The 25,964-nt window shown below is 41.0% G+C and overlaps 1 protein-coding gene across 11 annotated transcripts in view; it reads left to right on the forward strand.

The window, feature by feature from the left end:
- The window catches only part of myo9aa (myosin IXAa), a 113,628-nt gene that overhangs the window by 2,384 nt on the left and 85,280 nt on the right, over positions 1 to 25,964 (forward strand). For all 11 annotated transcript variants that reach the window (XM_019275805.2, XM_019275806.2, XM_019275809.2 and 8 more), the window contains exon 2: positions 22,984 to 23,955. In XM_019275805.2, coding sequence (XP_019131350.2) covers positions 23,071 to 23,955 — 885 coding nt within the window. In that variant the 5' untranslated portion in view covers positions 22,984 to 23,070. The remainder of the gene's footprint in view (positions 1 to 22,983; positions 23,956 to 25,964) is intronic.

Consider the following 25,964-nt stretch of genomic DNA (forward strand, 5'->3'; position numbering starts at 1 on the left):
CCTGCAATTTTAAACCGTGCTGTCATAAAATATACATCAGCAGTAAAAAAAACAACTGTCTTTATATATAACCTAATGTTCTCTTTGTGTTGTTGCTGCTGGGGTGCCTACAGCGTTATTTCTTGATTCTACATAATCACAACACAAGATTTAATTAAGTTTATCCTCATGGTGGGATGTTCAGGTTGAACACAATGCTACCATCAGCTGCTATTTGTACTGTTTCAGCCACTGACAGTAGAAAGCAGGGGTGTCCAAACTGTTCCACAAAGGGCCGGTGTGGCTGCAGGTTTTCCTTCCAACCAAACAGCAGCACACCAGACTTGACTCATTTAATCAACTGATCTCAGTCTTCAGAGAGTTGATTGGTCAAACTGTGGAACAGTCTGGACACCCCTGGTATAAAGAATAGACAGCGTATGCGTAATATTTCTGAAGAGCTGTTTTGAAGCTCAAAATTTGTGGCCATGTTGGTAGTCTGAATGGTGCCTGGGTGCTCAAACAAGCCATCTGTAGCGGCACGTACTTGTTAATGTTTATTTCTGCTGTGAAGTTGGACATTTTAACATGGGGGCTTATGGAGAGTGACTCGTTCTGTAGCCAGCCTCAAGTGGACGTTTGAGGAACTGCAGAGATTTTTGCTTGGTTTTAACTAAAAAGAAACTATTGTAAACACATTTATTTTTGCCTCTTTCCATGCTTAAAGTTCACCTCCCTCATGCAGAGGCACTGTAACTGTGATGTTCAACCCTTTTGCTAAATTGCTGCCTTTGGAGGAAGTCGACAACAGTTACCAGGTCACTGTGTCCCTGAAATCATTTCATTGTTCTTTAAAAACATAAATACAGTGTTTGAAAAGTGCAGTGGCTCTTCAAACATGCTGTTTTGTCCTCTACATAATTGAGGTAACAACTGTCTGTGCTGCTGTGACTAGTGCTTTGCTCCTGTGAGTGCAGTCTCTAAAATCTAAAAAAGGGAATGACCTCCCATCATCATCATCATCATCATCATCATCAGCCCCCCTGTGGTGTTACCTGCTGAACAGGATGGCAGCTTGCGTTTAGAGGGGTAGAACGAGTCACGTGCAGCAGGCTCACATGATCGGGACGTCCTGAAAAGTGTTGTGGCCACATGATGGGATTGTATGGTGTAAGTGATTGGCATGCACATGAAGTCATTAAAGAGGAACCTGCTTGTGTTGCACTGAACAAAGCTCCCCTTTCTTTAGTAGGCCATTATATGAGCAAGGCTTTGGCCTCAAAAGGCTCAGCTTCCCCAGCGTTTTGCATTTCCCCTCATTAACTCACTGGTGCTAACAGTAGCAGGAGCGAGATGGAGAGAAGAAAGTACATTGTGTCGTTTGGTGCAATTTTGTTTATGTGAAACGAGGTTAACTTGTTCTTTTTAATTAATCCCTTTTCAAATGGAGGGAAATGGAGTCAACAAGCAAGACTGATCTGACTGAAAGCTCTGTTTGTATCCCCTTAAATTAAATGCTGTCCTCCAGGGTTTTGTTTTGGACAGAGGACCGAGTGTTCAGCATCTCTTTTTGTTGAGAAACCCCCATGGTTATTTAGTGAAATCACAGAGAAGTTGAAGGTTTTACAAAGAAAGCAGTTTAATTTTCCCTTTCTGCTGTATAGTTTTTATAAATCAGCTCTGAATAATTATGTGATTCCATGATTTGAAAGGACGGTGTTAATTAAATGGATACGGATGCCCGCTGACATCCCAATTTGTCTTTTGGTTTAAGGAAATGGATGGTTAGTGGCTTGGATGGATCATGTGGAAACTGCTAATTAGTGTAGGAGGAATGTTTCAGATTTTTAACGAATGTGGAAATACCACAGTGCACTCATAAAAATCCTGTTTTCAAAGGTGCAGAGGAAAATCTATGCATGATAACATGCATGTTAAGTAACCTTATTACTGCATGCTTCTGACAGCAGAGCGCTGGAAACTAAAGTAGTGATTGGCTGAAATTTTTGTGTGTGTTGTGACAAAAGCTACTGGCCCCCTGCAGCCTTATAGTACAGACAGGACAGGGCCGATGGTTAATCCTCAGGTATGTGCTGTTGTGTAATGGTACACAATACTGTCCCTTTGCAGTGCTGCCATGAAACCACTTTAACCGTCAGTGAAAGGTGCCTTCATACAGCTGCCCTGGTCTGTCACAGGCAGCATCAGGAAATATTTGTAAAATAAAATATTAATTTGAATATTTAACCAACAAGTGCACCCACTCAATATAATCTCAAACCCTTCAGCAAATTATGTGACTTTTATTTGTGGGCTACAGGCTAGTATTAAGAGACGTATAAACTTTATTAACAATGGCATTATGTGCAAACATTGAGGCAAACATGTTTTAAAATAGAGCACTGAAATACTGAGCACATAACAGACAACAAATTGAATTGAAATAAATAAAAAACTAAAGTTATTGGAGGTCTTTCAACAAGTTTGAGGTCCATTGCCAGTTGTAACGGCTAAATTCCACCATGCATGTATGCAACACGTTCCATGTGCGCAGTGGCCATTGAAGGTAATTGTGGCCGTTCAGGCTCGAGCTGACGAGATGTCAGACACAGAAACAGCATAAAGTATCCGGTTGATTTTCAAAGTAATCATAAAAACAGCTAAAAGGGAAACAATTCAACTACATAACATATTTATATATATATGAGAAGCATATTTTTAAGCACATAAACCAGGAAAAAGTACCGAATTTGAGTTAACAGTCTTGCTTCTGAAACGCTCCTTGTGGGGTTTGAAGTCGTGTGGAGAACGTGTCTTGACCATGACGAGACGGAGACGTAAAGATCTTATTGTATTTTTTTTTTTCTTTCGTAAAGTTCCAAAAAGGTTAACGGATGATTGAGTTTAGAGTTGTTCTGAGAAAACTCGTTTTAAGAATGAAAGTGTTTCACAGAAGAAGTTAATGAAAAAGTTCGACATCTTTATCACCTAAAAAATTTTTTAATTTGGGGCGGTCGGTAGCGTAATGGGTTAAGCGGCCGCCCCATGTGTGGAGGCTACAGTCCTCGCTGCAGCTGGCCCCGGTTTGAATCCCGCATCGGACGACCATTTACTGCGTGTCACTCCCCCTCTCTCTGCCCCCTGCTTCCTGTCTATCTTCAGCTGTCCTATCATTAAAGGCATAAAAGGCCAAAAAAATAATCTGAAAAAAAAAAAAATATATATATATATAAATAAATAAATACATTTCCTAAATTCTTTAGTTTCTAACCAATCATGTGAAAGTCTTGGTGTGATGTGCAGAAGAAGAATAACTGTTGGTGTGGGACTGAAGGCTGAGGCATGCCTTCAAAGTTTGTTTTTATGGCACTGACAGCTATATGAAGATCTAAATTGTGCGTAAGGGCTCAGATATTCTTCTTCATCCAGAATGAAAGTAAGTTTCGAGTTGGGTCTCTATGCTGCCGCTGTTATCTGTGAGGAATTCAGTCAGTTTACAGTAGTCTGTGCTCTGTCAGAATGAGGCGAGAGGGGAGGAAGAGCAGAGATAGTTGCGACTAACTGACAACAAGCAGGCTGTGATAAGGTGGATTTCACATACAGCACTGAGACGTGCTCACCAATAGCTGGAATACTTCTCTTGTCTTATCTATGCTGTTATCAGAGTAGTAAATGAGCAGATGATATAGGCTACTTTTGAGATTATTCTAGTCCAACCATTAAATGTGGAATTATGATTAGGAGCTTCTTTAAGTGTGGCAGAATAAAATCTTTTCGTTGTAAGTCATTCGGAGATGTTGTTCTCTGGCAGTGACCTTCTGTCAATCGTCGGTGAATAACATTTATATCTGTTTGTTGTAGAGGCTAAATTGGTCAAATTAATGTCAATAATTTGTTTTCGAGCTGTTAAATTACTCTTTGATTGAACTGATTTTGCTGTTGAGGTTTTCGATCTCTTTTTGTCCGTTTACTAGATTTGAAATCAGTTAGGGTTAGTTAACTTTTTGGCCGACGAACAAGTGATATGTTTTTATAAAGACTTTAAATGTTTCAAACTTTGTTTATTGAGTTTTCAAACATATTATTGGCAGTTATAAAATTAGTTATTATTAATTATTACATAACCAAGAGCAAAAAAGACAATCGACAAGACATGCGTGGAAATAAATGACTAAATAAAATAATTAAAAAGTAAACGTAATGAAAAAAACAAACAGAGTTGGTCACATCTGAGTGTGTATGCACATGAATTATGTAGAAATTAGTACATAACAGTAAAGAAAGAAAACTATATATTTTTGTTAAAGCAAATTAGACGTGGTCTAAGAGTTTGTCAAACCTGGAAATTAGGAAAAGTCAGTTTTTTTTTTGTTGTTTTTTTTTGTTTTCCCAAAAGTAACAGTTTATCCCATCAGTATGCACCTGATTTTGTCCCTATTGGCAATTAATTAGTCTTTTTATGATTTGACATTGCATTACTGAATATAGCAGTGATTGTAGATGATAGAGAGGTAATTTGTGAATATGTATTGAAGATTTCCAACTAAAAATCATGCAAAGAAGGTCACGCCCAAAGCATATGGAAATAGGCAGCTGGATACTGATGACATTTGTCACAGACAGGATCGATGTCCTCATATATTTTAGAAAATCTGACCCATAAAGAATTACTAAACATTACTCCAGCCCCTCTTCAAAAAAGGCGAACTATCCCTTTAAGAGATGAAGAGAGGCATTTTGAACATTTTCTGTCAGGACTCCCTTGAAAAAGAGATTTTTAATCTCAGTGGGACCTTTCCTGGTTAAATAAAGGTTTAATAATAAAAAATTATTTTGCAATTTTCTCATGAAGACTTTTGTACTGGAGCACCCCATGACCATCTGTATAGTCACTTTTTGTGCTAACAAATCAGGGGATTGTTAGGCGATACATGGTCTATTAGAAGAAATTGAGGTGTTTTTCTGATGGTAGGAGTACTTTGAAGGTGCATAAATGTAATAATTCTCTCTCAGTCTCGACAAAATTAGGCTTTATGGTCTTAAAGGAAGCATTGTTTGACCATTAAAACATCATGAAAGAATTCCGCTTGCTCTTCTGAACTCTGCGGAGTCTTGTTGTGTTCAGTTTAATGTCCCCACGACCTGAATTAATCCTCATTACCCACTGATGCATTTTAGAGTGGGGCATTCACTCCAGTGACTTAGTAGTCAGGTTGAACGATTACGGCCAGACACCCTGGAGACGATTAGAGGGTCCTTATTGTCTCCACAAAGTCCGAGTCCTTCACTCCAGCCTGAAAGAGTCCCACTTAACAGTGAAGCTGTCTCAACTTAACAAATATTTTTGCTCTACATGTCATGCTGGCTGAGCTAAGCTGCACTACAGAGCAGGTGAGCTATGAGAGTCAACTCCAAATGCCAACTCTAATGAGTTTTTCCTCAAGTTTGAGGTTTTGGAGATGGAGTGTCCAAGCCGGTGTAAGCTTAATAAGGGTTCAAATGGAGGGTTAGACTGTTCTGACCTTCTCAACTGAAAGAATGAAGTATTGTTCTGAGTGAGCGAACTAAGCAGTTTTGTTCTTGAGGCTGATTATCAATGGTTGCATGGCCTCTTTTGGTTAAATAAGTGTATTTAAAATGTGAATATGGACATTGTCAGTTCATTTAAAACGTCAGGTACCTTAGAGCACTGGTTAAAGTACCATTGATGGTACGCAAGCTCCCTAGAGTGTTACGTAAAGGAATCTCTGAAATGAAACACTTTATATAATCAATACTACAACTCTGGTTCTTGAACCGGTTCAGGACTCAACAAGAGTAAACCTTCCTTCTGCATGAATTCTGTAGCTTGATAGGAGTTGGCCTACTATATTTTAACGTCTGTTATACTGGTGGTATTTGGAGAGATGAATATATCCTGATGTGGTACACGGTGTAAAAAGTTTGAGAAACGCTGCTTTAGAGGGTTGAGGGAAATCTACAAAGCTAGTAATCAAACAGTTATCGATTAGTCATAATTGTGGCATGGAGATCTGTTGGTTTTCTTTGTTTTATGTTATCGTAAATGGACTATATTTGGGTTTTTGATTGTTATATTGACAAAGCAACTGTGAACTTTGCAAAATTGTGATGTTTTTTAATCTATTTTTGAACCATCAATCAATTTTTTAGCAACCCCTGCATCTACCTTGGAATTCCTGGGTCCACCTTTTTGTTTGATATACTCATTCTTGCAGATAATTAGTCAAATGTCACCGGCAATGTTGCTAGAGTTTGGCAGCAGAACGTTTTAAGCAGCCTAAAATGATATAAAGGGATATCAATGTTTGTTTCCTCAGCAGACCAGAATGCAACGTGAAGACATCAGCGGTTGTTCTTTCTTGTCTACAAAACCTTTGGTCCTTGTTTTCTTTTGCTATTGTCAATGCTGTCTGCACAAACACATGAAACCTGACTCAATAAAACAAGACCATGCATGTTGTCTGGAGCTGTCAGAGAGAATTGTGGGAAATGAAGGAAGTCTCAAGTCGTGACAGGGAAGTCGATACAACCAAAGTTCAGTGCGTCCTCACAGAACAGCCCAGACAACCCATGAAGATGACTGATTTAATGATGGAAAGTGAAAGGCTATCTGAGGATGGAATTTTCCTCTAACCTAGAAAGTCTTATTTATTTCTTGTCTGACCACAGTTTACCAAATGTTGCTCCACATCATCTCTCTGCGAGCTTTGGGTGTGCAGTAAATCACCAGGTCATAATAACATTTTATGCAGCCTCTCGCCAACATCTTCCATCATCTCCTCGAAGCCTGCGACCGAACTTACGTTATCATCACGCTTGCTGCAGCTCTTTCTGTCTCTCTGTCGTCTGTCGGCTCTGACTGCACCACTAGGCTCAGATTTCAAAACGCCTGCGGTCTGCTGAACGCAGAAAGACAGCAGTCCCCCCTCCCCTCCTCGTCCTCTGAAGAAGACGGCGAGAGCCACTGTAAACGCTGCCCTGTAATTACAGGTCATGTTTTTTCCTAATACGCTAAACAGATGTGCTTAAAATTATGCTGAACATTCAAGAGACATGATGACCTGTCATTACCATCAGCTGGTGAAGGCGTTCACTGCTTCTGTTGCATAAATATTATGGATTCTCGTGAAAAAGAGCAACATCATCGGATTTAATGGACAGAAAGTGACATTTTCACCAAAAACAAACAAACATTATACTTAAAATGAACATAAAGTTACACTATAATAATGTATTTTAAAATAAAATGATGAGCTATATATACAAGGGGCTTCCTTTTAAACTATTTCAAAATGTTTTTAAACAATTTATGCAGTGGAGCTTAGTTTAGCTTAGTTAATTAATTACACAGGATGCTGCATTTTTTTCGTCTGATTGTAGCCTAAATGGACTTGGTTGTGGATACAGATGCAACAATGGCCTGATCAACAATCCCACCTAAGTTACATACCTGGGTGTCCTTCAGTGAGAACTGAAGAAGCCTCGTGGACGAGAGGTGAAACGTCTCCATGGATATGCAACTAAGCCTAACAACCCTTCTCGAATAAAGTGTTATGTTTTATATATAAAAAGACACATTTTTTGAACTTGACAGGATCAGTCTGCCGACTGCAGCGTGTCACACCTGGATGTCAGATTTCATGTGGTGGGTTTGTTTAACTTGTTGTTAAAGTTGAGTATGACAACATACTCAAACAAAAACCTGTCCATGGTTTTGGTATTGCACTGCCTAAATCTGATCTGTTGAATTATGACATTTTCCTTTGATCCCTCTGTGCCCACTCGTGTATGCCATGAGTCACAGTGAGGTCTTTTGAAATAGCTCTCGATGTAGGTGTCAAATGGCCTCGAGGAAGAACTCTTCCCTCTGTATCGTTACGCAATGCTTCACAAAAGAAACAGTTGCCAGCTAATTGATTAAATTCGCTGCAGCTAATTGACCGTGAAGATGGTGAGACTATGTACGAACCCTTAAAGTTAAAAACTCTTTATGTTTTTACGTCTTTTGTCTGCATGCTTGACCTGATCGCAGGTATCCGACATAGGAAACGGTGTTGATCTCTTGATGCATATTAGAGGACGTCTGTGTTCATCACTGTGAGGCGGGAGGCATCTTGGCGCTGAGCTGTGCGAGTCATTACTGCTCATCTCCAATCAGCTATGAAACACGAGACGAGTTTGGAGTGTGTTTGTTACCCATCCTGTTTTGTGTATGTTCGCTGTGCCTATTCGTGTTTAGGTCTTACATTTTTGTTGTCTCTCTTGGTTGAATGTTTCTGGCTGCTCTGCAGTGCTGTCTTCCCCCAGGCCAGGGGCGTCTGAATGGGCCTGTTTGGCCCAACAAACTTCTTGAACTACTACCTTTCTGAGGGGGAAATAGAGTGTGCATAATCTGGGTCAATGATACCTCCTAGTCCTCCTTGATTATACCTCACCAATTGTTGCCTACTGGACGTTTTGACCTGTTGGTTTATTGTTACTGAAGCTGATACAGATAATGATGTTTAAGTGACATCTTTGGCATTTCTGTGCTTTTATTTCTTGTTTTGTATCGACTTCTGATTCGATAGATCTGCAGTGAGATAATATCAGCTCTATTTTTTAGTGCTGTTTACTTAATAAGATAAGAGTTTTCTTCCTTTCATAGTCGTATCAGTCAGCAAATGCAACCTTCCTTTTTTTGCATACATGTGTCATGCAGTTGTTTCAATTGGCATTTAAGTGTGATCCTTTTTTTAGCTGTGGCTACGGGTGGTGATAAAGTTCACACAGTTCAAATTCACTAAAGTTCAAAGGCCGCTCTACTGTTTGAATGTTTCTACTCCTCACACTGAAACTGTGCTGTAAAAAACACACACACATCGTGAATTAATTAACTTTTTTTTTTTTTTTTTTAGAATATAAGTCAGCATACATTTCTGGATATGATTTCACAGAGAACTATTAAACTTTAACGCTTCATTGTGCCTTTTTAAAACAACAGCTGCTGATGATGTGCCTTCCATTCGTTGGCCTCTTTTTATTGCGGGGTGGTGTACTTTTCCTATTCCACCGGCCAAATGCAGACCGTGCAGCGTCATATTGATATTTCCAGAGCTAGACTGGAGTCTGTAAGGAAAAACATTTTTCCACTCTCTAAAACAATAAAATGTAAATGTGAAGTCAGTTCAAGAACACAGGGCTTGTTTTAGACTCAACATTTTGCTTTCATATTCATACAATACACGGTACAACAATGTATCCACTCACAGTAGCTTAATTAGGCCACAATTAAGTCAATTATAGTATAGTGAAAGGGAACACAGGGAGGTCTTCAATCAAACGGATATACTGAGAAACCTCCACACACAGTGCTCCATGAAATGGCCTAAAAGTAAATTTCCCTTTTAAAGGTCCAGTGTGTAAGATTTAAAGAATATGGCAAAAACAGTGCATAACTATGTTTTCATCAGTGTATAATCACCTGTTAATAACAATTATTATGTGTTTTTTTACTTAAGAATGAACCCTTTATATCTACAAATGCCTACATTCCATATCTGCCACATTCTGCCAATTGCTCCCCTTAAATCTTACACACTGGACTTTTAATTAGATCTCTGTAATTATTACATGCATCACAACCTTCAAAAACCCTCGACACCACTGGCTCCTGATAACAGTTAAACATTAAAGCATTAGCTCACACTTAGTTGATTAAACAGCTCTCTGCTTCACTCTCACATCGTTGTGAAGTACAGACACTTCTCTTTATTAGGAAATGAGAAAATCACATGGGTGGATAAATAAAACTGATCTCCTGGGACATTAAGCCCACCATGAGTAGGAGGCAAAGAGAAGTTAGATAGTTACATGTGCTTTTAAGGCTTCTTAAAGAGGAAAAGGTAACCAAAGAGTTGGAAAGAGATCAGCAGTTGAGAATTGGAGACAGGTAGCAGGTTTTGAAGCAGGTGTTTCAGGATCAGACAACACGGCCGTCTCACCTGCTACGTCTGGACGCTGGAGTCAGGAAAGGCTGAATCCTTTGACAGCCAGATAATATTCCATTGGAAAGCGTGTTAGTGGGAAAAAACAAGGTGCTGTGCGCACTGTTGAGTCTGCACCATGGCCTCACCAGTCCCCACTGTGTGACCGTCTGTGATTATCTAAAATGTTACATGGCCGGCTGTGTTGCATTGCTGAAAAACACACACAAAAAAAAAACTGTTAAATTGGCTTTGTCGCTCTTTCACCACAGCCCTTATTGTTTTTGTTATTTGTGATTTGGATGCTTAATTTTCAGCCTCTCATCTGTTTATATTCAGAAGTAAATGTAAACAATGCTGCAATGGAATACTTAGAAATTTGTATGTGGTGCCATATTCAGCTGTGGTTCAACTTCATTGTTTGCCATGAAATTTGGCTGGATGTAAAATCTACTGCACTGCAATGCATACTACTAATTTATTGTTTTCATCAATCGATACGACACAAGAATCATCTTTTTCTGTGATTTATATATATATATAAATAGAAATGTATTAACAATGCCATGATGGTGTTGTTATGTTGAAGCCCCCTTCTGAGCTACACTTCCCGTCTCACCCAAAGCTGCTGTCATTGTCCTGGGAGTGGACACAGGAAGTGGAATTCTCCATGGCGACAACAGAGGAGTGGCGCTGTTTACTCCCACTGTTTCTGCTCTTTCATAGAGCCCCATTTTTTACAGAGCAGCCTGCAACACAGTTCAGTTTTAACAACAGCAAGTCAGTTTTTAAATACAGTCATCATTAACTTGAACGGGTTAACCACATTTAATCATCGGAGAATCTGAGAATCGTCCCACCAGAAAAGTAAATAAAACCTGACATAGTAACTCCTTGTCACTGCCGATATAAAAGTTTACTGGAAATGTGAAAGTAAGTTTTCATCTTGTGTGTGTGCGTGTGTGAGAGAAACCATGTTCCCATTTCTTCCAGCCTTTATGAGGGTCCATTAGAATTAATCCTCGAGTAATTTATGAGCTTTTTGACTTAACCTTGTACTTTGCAGTTGTTGTTTTTTTTCTGTTCCACTGAAGCTTTCACTGAAACCAGTTGGATTAACAACATTTGCTGTGATACTCTTTTTCCGTGAAGGCTTGTAATGTTAAAAAGGTCACAGGTTTTTAGATATCAGAGCACACAGTAGCATGCAATGTATTTGGAACATACACTTTTGAACTTGGAACATTAATTTCCTTCCTCCAATCCCTCCAATCCACTTTTGGCAATAACAATAACCGGTCCTGCACAGTTAAGTTGCCTCATTCGGCACACAAACATGGCTCTTTTCTCCAGTGTGATATTTTTACGTCACTTGTGTCACCTGTCGGTGTTTAGCTGGTGGAATGTGGAGGGACTTGTCGTTGTAGGCCGAGCACTTCATTCAGAGTGACCAGCCTCCGTTATCCTCGGCCGTGTGCACAGACAGGCCTAACAGGCCTTCAGTCATTTTTAATTACGGTGTTGACGGTGACTCCGGCATGGACTTGTTCCATCCTGGCTCTGGCTTCACTGACTCAGGTGTCTTCGTAACACACTTCTTATTGTAGCCTAAAATACCAGTAGCATGAAGACATGTTTCAAAATTTCATGACTCAAACTGATGAAATGTTTCTTTTCTTTTATTCTTAATAAGTTTTTTTGTTTAAGAAGCTGCGGTCGACATGATTTTTTGGTCCCAATGAATAACAAACACCACAGTAACCTTAAATAATGAATTTAAACCTAAAAAGTTTGTGGGTTAACCTCATTGGCTACAAATCCTGTATACTTTACATTTTTGCTGTACAATTTTAGAGGCAGTCATTGATTTCCATTCATTTCTGCTCTGTCTGAACTCATCATGCTTGAGTTGGTTTGTTGCATGACCATGAGTGACCATGACTATGAGAAAATGTGATGTAGACATTCCAAATCAATCTGCACTTAAACTGCAGGCAACAGTTCCATGTTGTACATAAATTAATGGAAATCAATGGCTACTTGGAATGGCAGGAAAACGACTAAAAAATGCCAATCACGCCTTCAAATTCCCTTTTAAGTCCAAAACCCAATAGATATTTACAATATATGACGAAGAATAAAACAGCACATATTCCAAGAGGCTGGTTTCCTTGATAAATTAAATTATTAGATAAATAAATTATCCGTCCATCCACTTTCCATAACCAGGTCACATTATCAGTGCTGCAGGGGGTTGGAACCAATCCCGGGTGACATTGGCCGACATCCTGGACAAGTCACTAGCTCAACACAGGGCTGACACATCGAGACAAACAACCGTTGGCACTCACTTCACACCTAGGGGCAATTTAGAGTCACGTATTAACCTGTTAAGTGCATGTCTTTGGACTGTGGGAGGAAGCCGGTGTACCTGCAGAGAACCCATGCAGACCCAGGGAGAACATGCAAACTCCATACTGAGGGGTTCGAACCAGGAACCTTCTCTCAGCTCTGAGGGCACAAGTTGTTGTTGAAATGTTGGTGAACATCAACAAATTGTTGAACTTTATCAATAATAAGTTCTAGTACAGATTGACTCTCAGTATTCCTCTCTTTCATTTCTCACATTCCTCCTCTTACTTTTCTCCCAGTTCAGATTTCAGGAAACCAACATCCTCCTCTCTCTCTGTATCTCATTTCTGTGAGTCTCTCTGTTACCTCTCAGTACACTTTCTTTTCTCACCCTCTCTGAATATTTTGGTCAGAGCTCATGTTCCACACCCCAGCCACCACTTCCTAGTCATTAGCAGTTACAGAGACAGAGAGACTTGAGAGTCGTGTGAGTGAGTGCACAACATGCTTTCGAGGTAATAAAATGTATGTCTGTGTTTCACTGCAGGCCCTGTAACCATACAGCATGAGAAACAAAAACAGCAACAAGAAAACAAGTCTTCCTTCTGTTAAGTTCATTCAGGAGGGATACTGCTCACCTCCACTCCCTTAAAGTCACATTGGCTCATTCCTCTGTAATGCTTCATCAGAGTGGTAAATCTAGCTGAACTAGATATTATTATTATTATTATTATTACATTATTATTGATGTATTTATTTTCAGCTAATAATGCCTCAGTTGTTTTAGACCCATCTTGTTTATATTCCCAGGACCAATCTGAAACATCCACAGGCATCAGATACTTAACTGGCTTTAGTGCTGAGTTGTGCACAGTGTAACCAAAGATTTCTGCCTTTCAAATTTTTTATTTGAAAAAACAACCTTCACAAGGTAAAGAAAAAAAGAAATGTGACCCCTGCAGTTCCTCAAATGTCCACTTGACCTGTCCTGCTGGATGCAGAACAGGTCAATCTCTATAAGCCCCCCATGTTAAAATGTCCAACTTCACAGCAGAAATAAACATGTTTACAGCCTGGTACAAAAAACTGTTTTGGTCTCTATAGCTAATTTTCCCCCATTCATGACAACTGTACTGAGGGTGAGTTTTTATATAATTAACCTGTTCAAATTATGCAGAATTAACAGCATGGCTGCTTTGAGTGCCTTTACATATTGCTTGTTAGAGCACCCAGGCTTAATTTAAGCCCGCCTCAGGTCTGACGGTGATCCACGTCTTTAGTGAATTTTAGATTAGCAAGGAGGCGGAAGAAGCAGGACTACAAACATGGCAGCAACCAGAGCTCTTCATAAACTTGTGGGTGACGTCATGCATACACAGTCCATTATTCTGGACCCCTCACATTTATCTAGGAGTCCGTTGTGGCTTTCAGGACTGGATATCTGCTATATTATAGTATCAGCTGGGATAGGCTTCAGTCCTAATGTGAACCTGATGTAGATAAGTGCTACAGATAATGGATGGATGGATATTATAGTATCATAGTTTTTGTTTTTAAACACAAACAAACAATCTTCATACAGATCCCTTAGATTGTTTGTGTATTGTGACTAAGTTAGATTCTGAGTGTGGCATTTCACAGTTGTACTTAATGATGTGACACAATCATGGGTGTCTTATCTTTCCCGTTCACACACATTCATATAGTAAAATTATCCCAGTGTGGTGCTGTGGTAAAGAAGAGTTGTGCTGCAGCACAAGCAGGCTGAGGTGGACAAAAGTCGAGCTTGATGGGCTGATGCTGTCAAAATGCACAGATTAGCCCAGATTTGACATCTCTGGTGTTACTGTCAAACCTCAGGGGAAGTTAATAAATAATTGTTGTTTTTGTTCACCGCAAAACATTTGTTAAAATCATCTGAAGATGTAGAGCTGCTTTCAGAGCATTCAAAGCTCTAATAAGCTGCTCTGAGAAAAACATTTCCTGTGTTCAGTCCCGGTTCTGGAGCAGTGAGCACAGTCTACACATGTGAGCTTAGAGGAAGCATTTGCATGCATTAACTGCAATTTTCACGAAACCCCAAAACCGAAAATGTGAAAGACGCTGACTGCAGTGTTGGCATCCTGCACTCCTCGTTTTCCATTGACCCAAATTAGCGTCAAACATGGTCATTCACCAGTGAGTTAAATACAGGGAGTAGTTACTGTAGGCTACTGTGCCATATCCTCATGTTACAGTCAATTTACCACAGAGTCTAGAGAGAAAGTTAACCTCTGTCAACCATTGACTTGTGGACGACGTTTTTGTTATGACCCAAAAACAGTTTGTAAACAGTGTAAAATGGTCAGATAGATTGTAAGTTAGGTTTTCAGATGTAGTCAGAGCTACGGATTGAAACTCCACAGGACCTTTCTGCTGTTTGTCAGAGTTTCATTATTAAGGAATTTGTTGATCATTTTTACACAAGGAAAAATCAGACCTTACCTGACTCAATATGTTAATGTGCTACAGGCTGTGGTCATCTCACGACAGCTCCTGACGGGCCTCCCAGCATGCACAGTGAAACCCTTTCAGATAATCCAGAGCACGATGGCGCGCCTGGTCTTCAATCAACCTAAAAAGGGCACATTACCCCCTGCTCATCAAGCTCCATTGGCTACCTGTAGCAGCCCATATTAAATTCAAGTCACTAATGCTTGCTTACAAAGTTGTCTCCAGTTTTGCACCCACCTACTCAGGGGTGTACTTTCAGAAACCTCCTGAAGACCCAACTCTTCAGAGAGTACCTCCTCTTCAACACTACCAACAACTGGACATGTGAAATCTGTCCCCTCTAGTACTGTCACTTGTCTCATGTGAGTAGTCCATGTCCTTGTCGCACTGTACCTTGATTGTTTCCCTTGTAGCTTTGGATAAAAGCATCAGCTAAATGACTATATGTAAATACAGTCCACAAATAGCTTGTTTCATCCACCCAACTGTCCAAATCGACTGCTAGCACACGAGAGCTCCCTGAACTGCGGCTTTGGCGTTTTGTTTTCATGATTGTACATAATTTAATTGAATAAACGAGGAGAAAAGGGTATATCCTAACAAGCTTGTTAGCTGACAGTAAGCAGGCCTAATCGCTTTATTTCTACTTGAATTAGGTTATTTGCAAAAATTAAATGTGATGAGACCTCAAAGCTGCAAATCCGTCAGTCCACCATAAAACTAATTAACAACTATTCTGTTACTCCAGCAGCCTCTACACAGACTCCAAACTAGCTGGAGAATTGTATCTCTCTGCTTGTTGAGGTCAAGGCCGCTCTCTGTGAGCTACAGCATTGCCTCCAGGCTGAAGGTGAACTATTTCTGTTGGCTGCTGCAGAGGCAGAGTTGTGTTACACATTGATACGTTTGCGGGGCGAAGAATGGTGACCTGTAATTATGTGTCTATATGTCCGTTTGTTGAACGTGTCTGTGCTCGTATGGCTCGCTCACTGTCGGGCCAATCAGCTGACCTGCAGTCAAAGTCATGTCCAGTGAATACATCTGAAAATGCTGGAAACAACTTGCATCTATGTTCAGTTTTCAGGTAGTTTCTGAAAATTTTCCACACTAAAATGCCAAAACAATGAAGAAATGGCAGGAAACATCTAGTAAAGACTGGGAAAGATGAACCTTTAAGTCCACTAGAACACAATTTAGTTGCTCTTATTGCTAGCAGTGACTCCTGCATTGCTACATTGAACTGATATCCATATTTTTGATTGTGAAGTTGTTGGACTCCGGATTATGGGATTTGCTATACTGACATCCAAAACGATTGATTACAGAGAGAGTTCAGGCATTTTATCAGCTGCTGTGACCCCCTACACAGCAAACACTTTTAACCCCACCTCTCAGAATGTCTTCTTGCTGCTGCTGTTGTTTTATTGAGTTTCGTATATCTGCCATGTGACAAATCAAAGCACGGCCTTCGGAAAGTGCAGCGTTCATGAGCAGCTCATGCCCATCCCTTTTCCTTTACAGTTGGTTTTACGACTGTTTGTGCTGTATGTGTTTTATGTCTGAAGTGCAATTTCCTTTGCCTGTAACCGAGAGGGGGTTGAGCCTGTTTTTGAAGGTACTGAAGCCCTATTAAAACTAGGGAAGTGAGTCTCTGTGTGGTATGTATACTGCATAACATATAAACTAACCACAGTCTGCTGTAATCACAACCCTTTTGTCAGAGAACAACACTCAGTCAGCAATAGAACAACTACAAATCTCAAAGCCTGTTACGTGCAAAGACATTCCCATCATGTGAAAGATCTGCAAACTTAACTGTACTTTTAATGTACTTTTATACTACATCATCTCTATTGTCTAATGGTTGACTCGAACATTATTATTTGGCACTAGCTCAAATAAAAATCTTCAAACTTTTGAGCTGCCAGACAAAGGTGTGAAATCATGACCTCCTTGGCTAATTACATAATAATAATCTAGTACAGTTAATACAGCCAAACATGTCTTAAGGACCATGATTTATCAGCATCTAGCAGTGTAGTTGCTAACTGCAATTTCCTTGCCTTGCGCTCTTCTTCATAACATGAAGGCAAAAGGCCCCATCTAAAGTTAGTCTATAGTTTGTCTGGTCAGTGATAGTGTAGTAATATGGCGGTTCAATGTGGCGAGCACCTACAGCATCTTTAGATATATAAGGCTCAATCAAAGGTAACAAAAGCATAACGATTCTTATACACTAATCAAAACATAGTTATGAATATTGCGTTTGATTTCTGCCATATTCCTAAATTTAAGGTTTAATAAAATGGTGGAATGCTCCCTTGGGAGGGAGTTGCTGTCCCAAGTGAAGGAGTTTAAGTATCTCAGGATCTTGTTCGCGGGCATTGACAAAATGAGAGATGGACCGGAGGGTTGGTGCAGTGTCTCGTTTTTACAGTCCATCTATGGTTGTGAGCTTTGGGTAGTGACTAAAAGAATGAGACTGTGGATAAAAATGGCCGAAATAAGCTTCCTCAATTGGGTGGCTGCCTTAGAGATGGGGTAAAGAGCTTGGACATCCAGAGGGCTCTCGGAGTACAGCCACTGCTCCTTTATGTCGAAAAGAGCCAGCTGAGGCGGTTCGGTCAACTAATTAGGATGCCCCATGGACGCCTTCCTATGAAGGTGTTCCAGGCACGTCCAACTGGTAGGAGATCTTGGGGCAGATCCAGAACCCACTGGAGGGACTATATGGCCCTTCTGGCCTTGGAACGCCTCGGGATTTCCCAGGAGGAGCTGGAATGCGTTGTTGGGGAGAGCGACGTCTGGAATGCCTTGCTAAACCTGCTGGCACCGCAACCCACCCTGGATAAGGATCATAGAGCTAGCTACAGTGCATAGTGCCTTTTGCTCTTGGCTGTTTTAAATGTCAGTGCTTATCCGCGACATGTCTCTTCGTATCTGACCTTTGTAACAGGAAACATGTAAATATGCGTAATAGCACTCTGCTTTCCGTTTCATGCACACTTTAAACTGTGCAGAAGGTCAAAGATCCAAACTTTCATCAACACTTGATTGAGAACAATAAGTGATGGAAACTCAATTTACAAGAGTAACAAACGAGCATTGTGATCATGTGACATGCAGCTAATAAGCACAGCAGCTAAATTTGGCACCATGGAGCTGTCTCAACTAAACCTACAAAAATGTCTAGGCTCGATGTGAGAGTTCTTATTTCAGTGCCAACTCACACACCTCTGTGTAACGTATACAGATTCCCAATGACTGAAGGCACAATAGAAAGCCACCACAACATTATGAGCCGCCTTGAATACCGAGCTTATCCCTGATGACAGCGACACACACACACACACATGCAGCTTTTCGGAAAAGATGACTTCACATCATAGAAAGCTGACCAGACTTGATCCTTCACTCTTCTGCAACAATGGCAACCATTGAAGAGACTGACTCACATGGTTGAACCTCTTCTTGGTTTCCTGTCAGAGGGAACCTCCAAACAAGCATCTGGCAGACAATGTTCACTTTACAGAAGGAATTTAAAGAGTGTTGTTTTCCTCTAATTATTCAATATCCGTAAATAAAGCGGAAATTTGCAAGCCTCTTGTGGGCATAAATCCTTCGATAAATCAAATTTTCAGTTGTTCTGGGCTCCACACAGATGTTTTGATGTGTCCACATATTGAATCCATTTTTCTCTATTAAATCCACTGCATTTTAAAAGTAAACGGGACACTTATTCTCGAATACAATAAGTCTTTGTTCCCACGTTTAGCTCATGATACAGGTTGTTTTAAGTCACTGATCCACATTCAAACATTAATCTTAACCTATGTTGAACTCAGATAGCATCTGACCTAAGTTTAACCTGCATGTATTGTTTATTATGCAAACCACTGACAGTATAAAGAACGGATAGCGTATCTTTGACGTCACCTCTAGGTTTCTAAAGCGCCATTTTGAATCTCAGAAGCTTCCACATTGGTTTCACTTCACACCCGCAAGTCCCTTCAAGATTGCTAAGTAGCAAATGGCTACCTATTGTTAGCTTGGTCATCCATGTAGCTAACCAAAGTGACTCAGCCGTGGGACACCAGGGGCCAAATCTGTCAAGAAAACCACCTTGGTAGGCTGCTGTATTCCCTGCCTGACTTTCCACCACTGGTTTCGGAGGTTGTGTTTGGTTTCATTATCACATGTTGCTAGTTGCAGTGCATTGATTTTGGCTATTGTAAACACCAATCAACATCTGCCACAAGTGCTCCATATCTGACCATTTTTACAGAAAACACTTAAATATGCGGAACTATTTTGATGTTACTGATCATAGTGCAGATAGGTTCTAACATTAATCTTAACTTTTGGTGAACTCGGATAGCATCTGATAAAAGTTTAACTTCATGAGGAATTCATGTGTTTGTTTTACATATTCAGGTCGTGGTTCTGTCATGTCTTGGGAAAAGTCCCCTCCAAACAGATTCCAGGTCAGATTACTTGACTGCGATTTCTAATCTCTGACCATTCAGGTGATGTAACCGAATCTGTATCTGGTTCAGTTGTTTGAGGAGATGAGGAAGTAGTCCAGCTCCAGCCTGCTTTGTCAACTCCTCCAGGGCACAAACCTCAAGTTTATCTACATCAAACCATACCGACACACATGAATGGTGCTCAGGTGAAATTACTTTATGCCTCAAACATCTCTGTTGCTTTCTGTCTTTTTGTTCTCACCGAGGAGCAGAGTGGCTGTATGTTGGTTTCCTTGAAGTTTAATTGAAGTGCAACATTTGTGATGTTTTTAGTATCACAGTTGACCTTTCACAGTCAAGTTTAGAACACAGTGCCATTGTAAGACACGTAGGGCTGTAGAATGAAAATATTTGTTATCTAAAAAGACATTTTAATTCTTGCAATAACATTGGACAACAACTCAACTTGTGGTGGTTTCAGTGGCCAGGCTCAGGTCTGCTGTTGTACAGTTAGGATAATCACACGATAACTGTATATTTAGACCCCTGATGTGGACTTGTGGGTGGTTTTCAGAACAACATGGTGAAGCGTATTGCTTATCTTGTTGACATGTTGAAACTTCTAATGCAGTTTCTTGCACTTCCTACAGTATTTGTGGGTTGGATTTTAGTGCCCTGAATGCTTAGCTTCATCTAATTTATCTGTGTCAAAAAAAAGCCTGTAGTTATGTTTTAATCTGTTAAATTGTTGCATGTTGACAGGCTGATTAAGCAAGAGCAGCATTATTTCACTTTACCTGTCATTCATTTCCCCAATTTTCTTGGTTTGTGTTGCTAGTACAGCTCTGTTATTTATTTATTCATTAATTCATTATTGATTATAATATATCCAATAATTGATCGAGCTAAAGGCTTCAAATTTGTGTCCCTCGTCCCCTAATATCACCTTTATCCATTAAAGGCTGTGGTCGATACAGGAGCAATGGAAAATGTTGTTATTAGGTTTCTGTGGTTGGTAAGATTTGCTGTTGTTTTCCTGGAGGAGATGTCCATTAGTTGATTGTCCTCATGTGATGGTAAACAGAGAAGCAGCCAGCATGGCCCTGTGCTGTCCCGCACTGCCACAACCCTAAATCCACCCCACCTCCTCCTCCCTATCCTTTAAGCAGCGAGCTGACCATCTGTTCCAAGCGCCGGGCCCTAACTCAGTGCTCAGAACATACACAGTGCAGCCACTCAAACAGGGAAACACATTCATCACGGTCAGGTAATACTTGCCATCAGCAATGTCTGTATGGATTCAGCATTATGCAGTAAGATCGAATGCTAAGATTGAAACAGGCGATGTGTGTTTTTCTGTGTCTCATATGGGTGTGTGTGTGTTTGTAAAGAGGAGAGCCCCTGTGTGCACGTGTTTGCGTGGCCCATGGTTATATCAAAGTTGCTGAGGCGACACATGGCATGAGAGCTTGGATATGGGGCGAAAGGAAATGACCAGGAGTGCAGCATTGTATCATTTCCCTGCTGGAGTCCTTTGTGATCCACTCTGCACACCGACTTTATGTGTCCCTGTTCCATTTCCTGTTTTCTTATTTTTCTGCTGCCGTAGTTACACTGCTCATGAGGTTTGAAAGTAGGTGAGGGAGAGTTTGATCTGTTTTTCTTCTTAATGTGTTCTGATATTGAAGATTAAAGACAAAGAGAAGCATATTGAGTTACAATCTTCTGCTCCAATTTACAAAGTAAGGGACTCAGCAGGCAAACTATGTTTCATTAACATATCATTATCATCTCCCCATTTATACCTGGCTAGATTTAACTTTGCACCCTCATTATAATGATTAAAATCAATAAATCGACTGTTGGTTAGACAAAACAATACATGCAAAGACACATCTCTTTAACTAATTTCCGATATTTCAAAGGCAGTTATTCAGGTAGTCGAAACAAAATACTACAACATTTTGAATGAAAATGCTTTAACTACGTGTAGGTAAAACAAACGGTTCAAATGCTGCAATTGTAGCTCCAAACAGGAAATATTTGGAAGAGAAGTAGTACCCCTTTTCCACCCAGGTAGCTCTGGTTCTGGCACCAGTTTTGTTCAGGATTCAACAATAAATGATCTTCTTATACAAATACACCTGCCTCTTGTTTGAACTGTCTGTAACCGAATAGGGCCAACTGTATTTTGACGTGGTACCTTCATAAAATGTTTGAGAAACACTGATTTAATGCTTCTGTAGATACTCATAGTTCGGCACTGCAGCCATATGTGGAAGGATCTGTTCAATACGAGCCAGAGACTTCTTGCTCAGATCTTTAGCTCTTTAGAGACCAGAATTCAATGCAGTCACAACACGTGCTACTCTTTGATTTAATAGGGGCAACTTAAGTGACACAGCACGCCATTCCTTACTCCTACCTGCATTAAAAAGCCACAGCCGATGGCAAACAAGTTGAAGCCTATTCCCCTGCTTTGAAAATCAGTATCTGAAGTAGAGGTTGATGAGACGACTTGAAGGAAAGTGGGTACAGCATAAAGACAAATTACAGCACGTCACACACTGACTCCTGGAATGCATTGAAGCTTTCAGGCTGATGATACATAAGACTGTAATGCTATCTGGGTGTGAAAAAAAGGACAGCATTGGCTGTTGCAATGCAGGTTTCACCTACGATCGGCAGACTCTTTTTCAACGATATAAACACCTAAAAAGTGGCTTTTTATATTCCTGCCATCAGCATATAAAGTGTCAAATGTGAAGCAAATGATTTTCCAAAATGAGGATTCATTCCCTGAAAGCCAGAGATTAGATTAGATTAGATTTTATTGTCATTGCACAAAGTACAATAACAGAGACAGAGGAATGCAGTCATGCAGCATTTAACGAGAAGTGTAAAAAAACGTAAAGGGCAGAGTAATGTACATATACCGACCAGCCACTTCATCAGGTACACTTGTACAGTCCAGTGAAATCCAGTTTTGCATGGTAGGGTATATAGCTCATATGTTTGTTTGAAGACGTGATTATTATTAAATTAAAAACTTTATTTCCCAACCCCCCCTGCTGTATGCTTGCTTGGATTGTATTCCTGTTAAACTGACCACTGAAAATAACTTAATTCAGCTGTAGTTTATCAAGAGTTTGTGCTACAGAACTGTCCAATCCTGACGATAATGAAGAAATCACAGAGCAGCAGCTCAGTCATCAAACCCATCTTTCTTCCCTCTCTCTCTCTCTCTCTCTCTCTCACTCACCCCATGATGCCCCTCTGCTGTGTATTAAAGAGGGAACTTGTGAATGGCGTGATTGTGTATTCAGTAAAGACGATGATGGCAGCTGCCGGTCTTGGCGTTGGGGAGAGCTTATGTGTGTGCTCGGGAGCGTGTATGTGTGTTAATGGTAATCCTGTAGATCCTGATGACTTATCCTTTATCCTTTATGAGTATGCATGTCGGGCTGCAGAGAAATAATTTGGCCTTTTAGTAGATTGCATAATAGCACATGAAGCCCTTGTGTCACAATCTGATCAATCTGATTGCAGAGGACTGTGGGCTGGTTTTAAATTAATTAAGGAGTGCTTTGCTGTTCATTTACTTTGATATAAAATCTATTTTGTGTGTGATGTTTTCTGTTTAGCTTGAAACAAGTGGGATTTTCTGTCTTCAAGGTTACTGACCACTGTTTGTGTCTGTGTTTCAGGGGTAATGTCTTGAATCGGTGGCCTCTCCAGCCCAGTAAAGGACGTGCCAGTGCCGGGCTGCTGCTAATGGGAACTCCTGCTCCGCCATGAGTGCTCGTGATGGCGTTGGAGGCGTTGGTGGCGTGGGCACCCTGGGCCGGCGGCAGCGCTTCGAGAACTCGGAGTTCACCGTACGCATCTACCCAGGCGCCCTGGCCGAGGGCACCATCTACTGCCCGATTAGCGCCCGCAAGACCACCTCAGCCGCTGAGGCCATCGAACGTGTCATTGACCGCCTGCAGCTTGACCGCACCAAGTGTTACGTTCTGGCCGAGGTGAAGGAGTTTGGCGGGGAAGAATGGATTCTGAACCCCTGCGACTGTCCCGTGCAGAGGATGATGCTCTGGCCTCGCGTGGCGCTGGAGCATCGCCCGCTGTCTGGCGGCGAGGATTACCGCTTCCTCCTAAGGCAGAAGAACCTGGATGGCTCGATCCACTACGGCGGTAGCCTCCAGATGTGGCTGCAGGTCACGGAGGAGCGCAGACGCATGGTGGAACGCGGCCTGCTGCCACAACCTGATTCTCAGGGCGACCACGCAGATCTATGCCATCTGCCGGAGCTCAACGAGCGCTCGCTGCTGGACAACCTGCGCTCGCGCTTCCGCCAGGAAAAGATCTACACTTACGTCGGGAGCATCCTTATCGTCATTAACCCCTTCAAGTTCCTGCCCATCTACAACCCCAAGTATGTGAAGATGTATGACAATCATACACTGGGAGATTTAGAGCCACATATTTACGCTGTGGCGGATGTGGCTTACCACGCCATGCTGCAGAGGGAGAAAAATCAGTGCATTGTTATATCTGGGGAGAGCGGCTCTGGGAAGACGCAAAGCACAAACTTTCTCATTCATCATCTGACTGCGCTCAGCCAGAAAGGTTTCGCCAGCGGAGTGGAGCAGATAATCCTCGGGGCGGGGCCAGTACTAGAGGTAAGCAAAAAACATCTTTGGTTTCAGTAACAATCAAGGCGTTTACGAATGTGTTGAGAGGCTTGAATCAAGTTATAGAAAAGATGATTTTAGACACGACTTAAGACTTGAAAGCAGAAATATTTGTCTTTTTCTGACTCCCAGAACAATAAAAAAAATAAGTGTGACGGTGACCTTTACAGACTTGGGACTTGATCTTGAGCGAGGAGTCCGGCTGCACATATTTTCCATCATATTTGATTTCTAGCTTTATGTTGTGTTAAATGTTTGGTCAATTAAAAACCATCTCATTATATAAAAACTGTCTGCTCCAATCCTCATCAGTCCAGATGATCCCATCTGAGTTGTCTGCTGAAACTTTGAGTGTTGAGTTGGCTGACGCGCAGAGACTCCCTCATTCTTGAATCAAGACTTAACTTGGATTTGCCCCAATAGACTGACAGCTCTAGCTAATAATGCTGCTTTGTGTTTCTGAGTTTTGAGTTGGCCTGTGACACCGGCTGATATTCAGGTTACATCTCGGGGGCCGATATGTTCAGTGTGACATTGCCTGTATAAATGGATTCACTCCTGCTACAGCACTCGCTCTGATTCTGCACGGCTTTTAACATTAGTTACACAACAGTGCTTAGCCACAACTGTCTCTATGGTTGGCCCAGAGTTGTGTCTGCCCCCATTGCACTTTCAATCCAGCTGTGTGGGGATTATACAGCACACAGAAGAGCTCTCTATCTGCAAGCAGGCCTATCAGTGGTTACATTTGTAGATTCCTCTTTTTGTGATCATTTTTCTTGCACAGTGGAAAGATTTTACTCAAGGTAGACCTTGTAGAGGCCCAGCCAAAGGTTGTGAAGGAAACTGGTTGTTTTCGTATCACTCAGGACATTCCACTCATATTCTTTTTCTTCTTCGGGGACCTGTCACTTTAATGCACACCAGTCAAGACTCTCTGACAAGTCCACAACGGCACATTGTTTTCTTATTTGTCTTCAACATCAACTGAATTCCTGAAGGTTACATAACACCTTTTTAACTGTATGCACAATGCTGCCAGTCAGGAAGGCAGGAGTTTTATGTGGAGTTGTATCTCTGGCTGTTACGTCACCTGACCACCAGCTGTTGATTCAACAGAGCAACGCTCACATAAATGCATAGATTTCTTCACCTGGGTAAAGTCGGCCATGACTGTACAAATGTGTACATTATCGACTAGCCAAATAATTCTTGATATCTTGAGTTTCTGGGCAGTTTACTGGAGGGGATGTTAGTTTTAAATAGTTTATTACAGCCCAAATACTAATTCATTTATCTCAGATCCTCCCTGTATAATAAAACAAATCTTCTGCCAGCGTTCCTAGCATCAATGTCAAGTTGAAAATGGTAGCCTAGAAGCCAAGTTCAAAGGCAACAATCTATGCAACAAGTAGCGCTGCATTGCGTTTTATTACCTTCAGTTTAGTAAACACACCTCTCAGGAATACCATTCATTGGTGTGTCTCTGGGGTTAATGTGTAAGCATATTGGATTAATCCTCAACGCGGCAACACGGGTGAGTAGTTCTGAGTGCAGAGGAGCAGCCTTTAATTGTTTGCACAGTAAGATTGCGTATCTGCCCGCTGGTGATTGATGCCAAGACTCTGGAGCGGCGGTGCTACTGCAAAGAGAGATGGACGAGAGGAGGGCGAGGGAGAACCGGCAGCCAGCATTACCTCATAGGAATACTTCATCTTAATTTACTCGCAGGTCTTCATTCCCGGACAGTAGACGTAGCAGCACAGGAGGATTTTATTTTTTTAATGTAGTCTGTGGATTTCTTCATCTTCTTTAATGGGTGTACAATTTAATTAAAAAATGTTTGTCATTGAGGAGAAGTTCAATGTTATGGGGACAGTAAAAAGTATTGACCCTCTCTCTTGAGTTAATGTTCAGTCATCTTAATGTAAAGAGCTTTGAGTTTAACCTTTGGTTTCAAGAGGGAGCCTACACCAGCTTTACTGCTTACAGGCAGT

The sequence above is a fragment of the Larimichthys crocea genome, chromosome VIII (genome assembly GCF_000972845.2).
Source record: "Larimichthys crocea isolate SSNF chromosome VIII, L_crocea_2.0, whole genome shotgun sequence".
Classification (NCBI taxonomy): Eukaryota; Metazoa; Chordata; class Actinopteri; family Sciaenidae; genus Larimichthys; species Larimichthys crocea.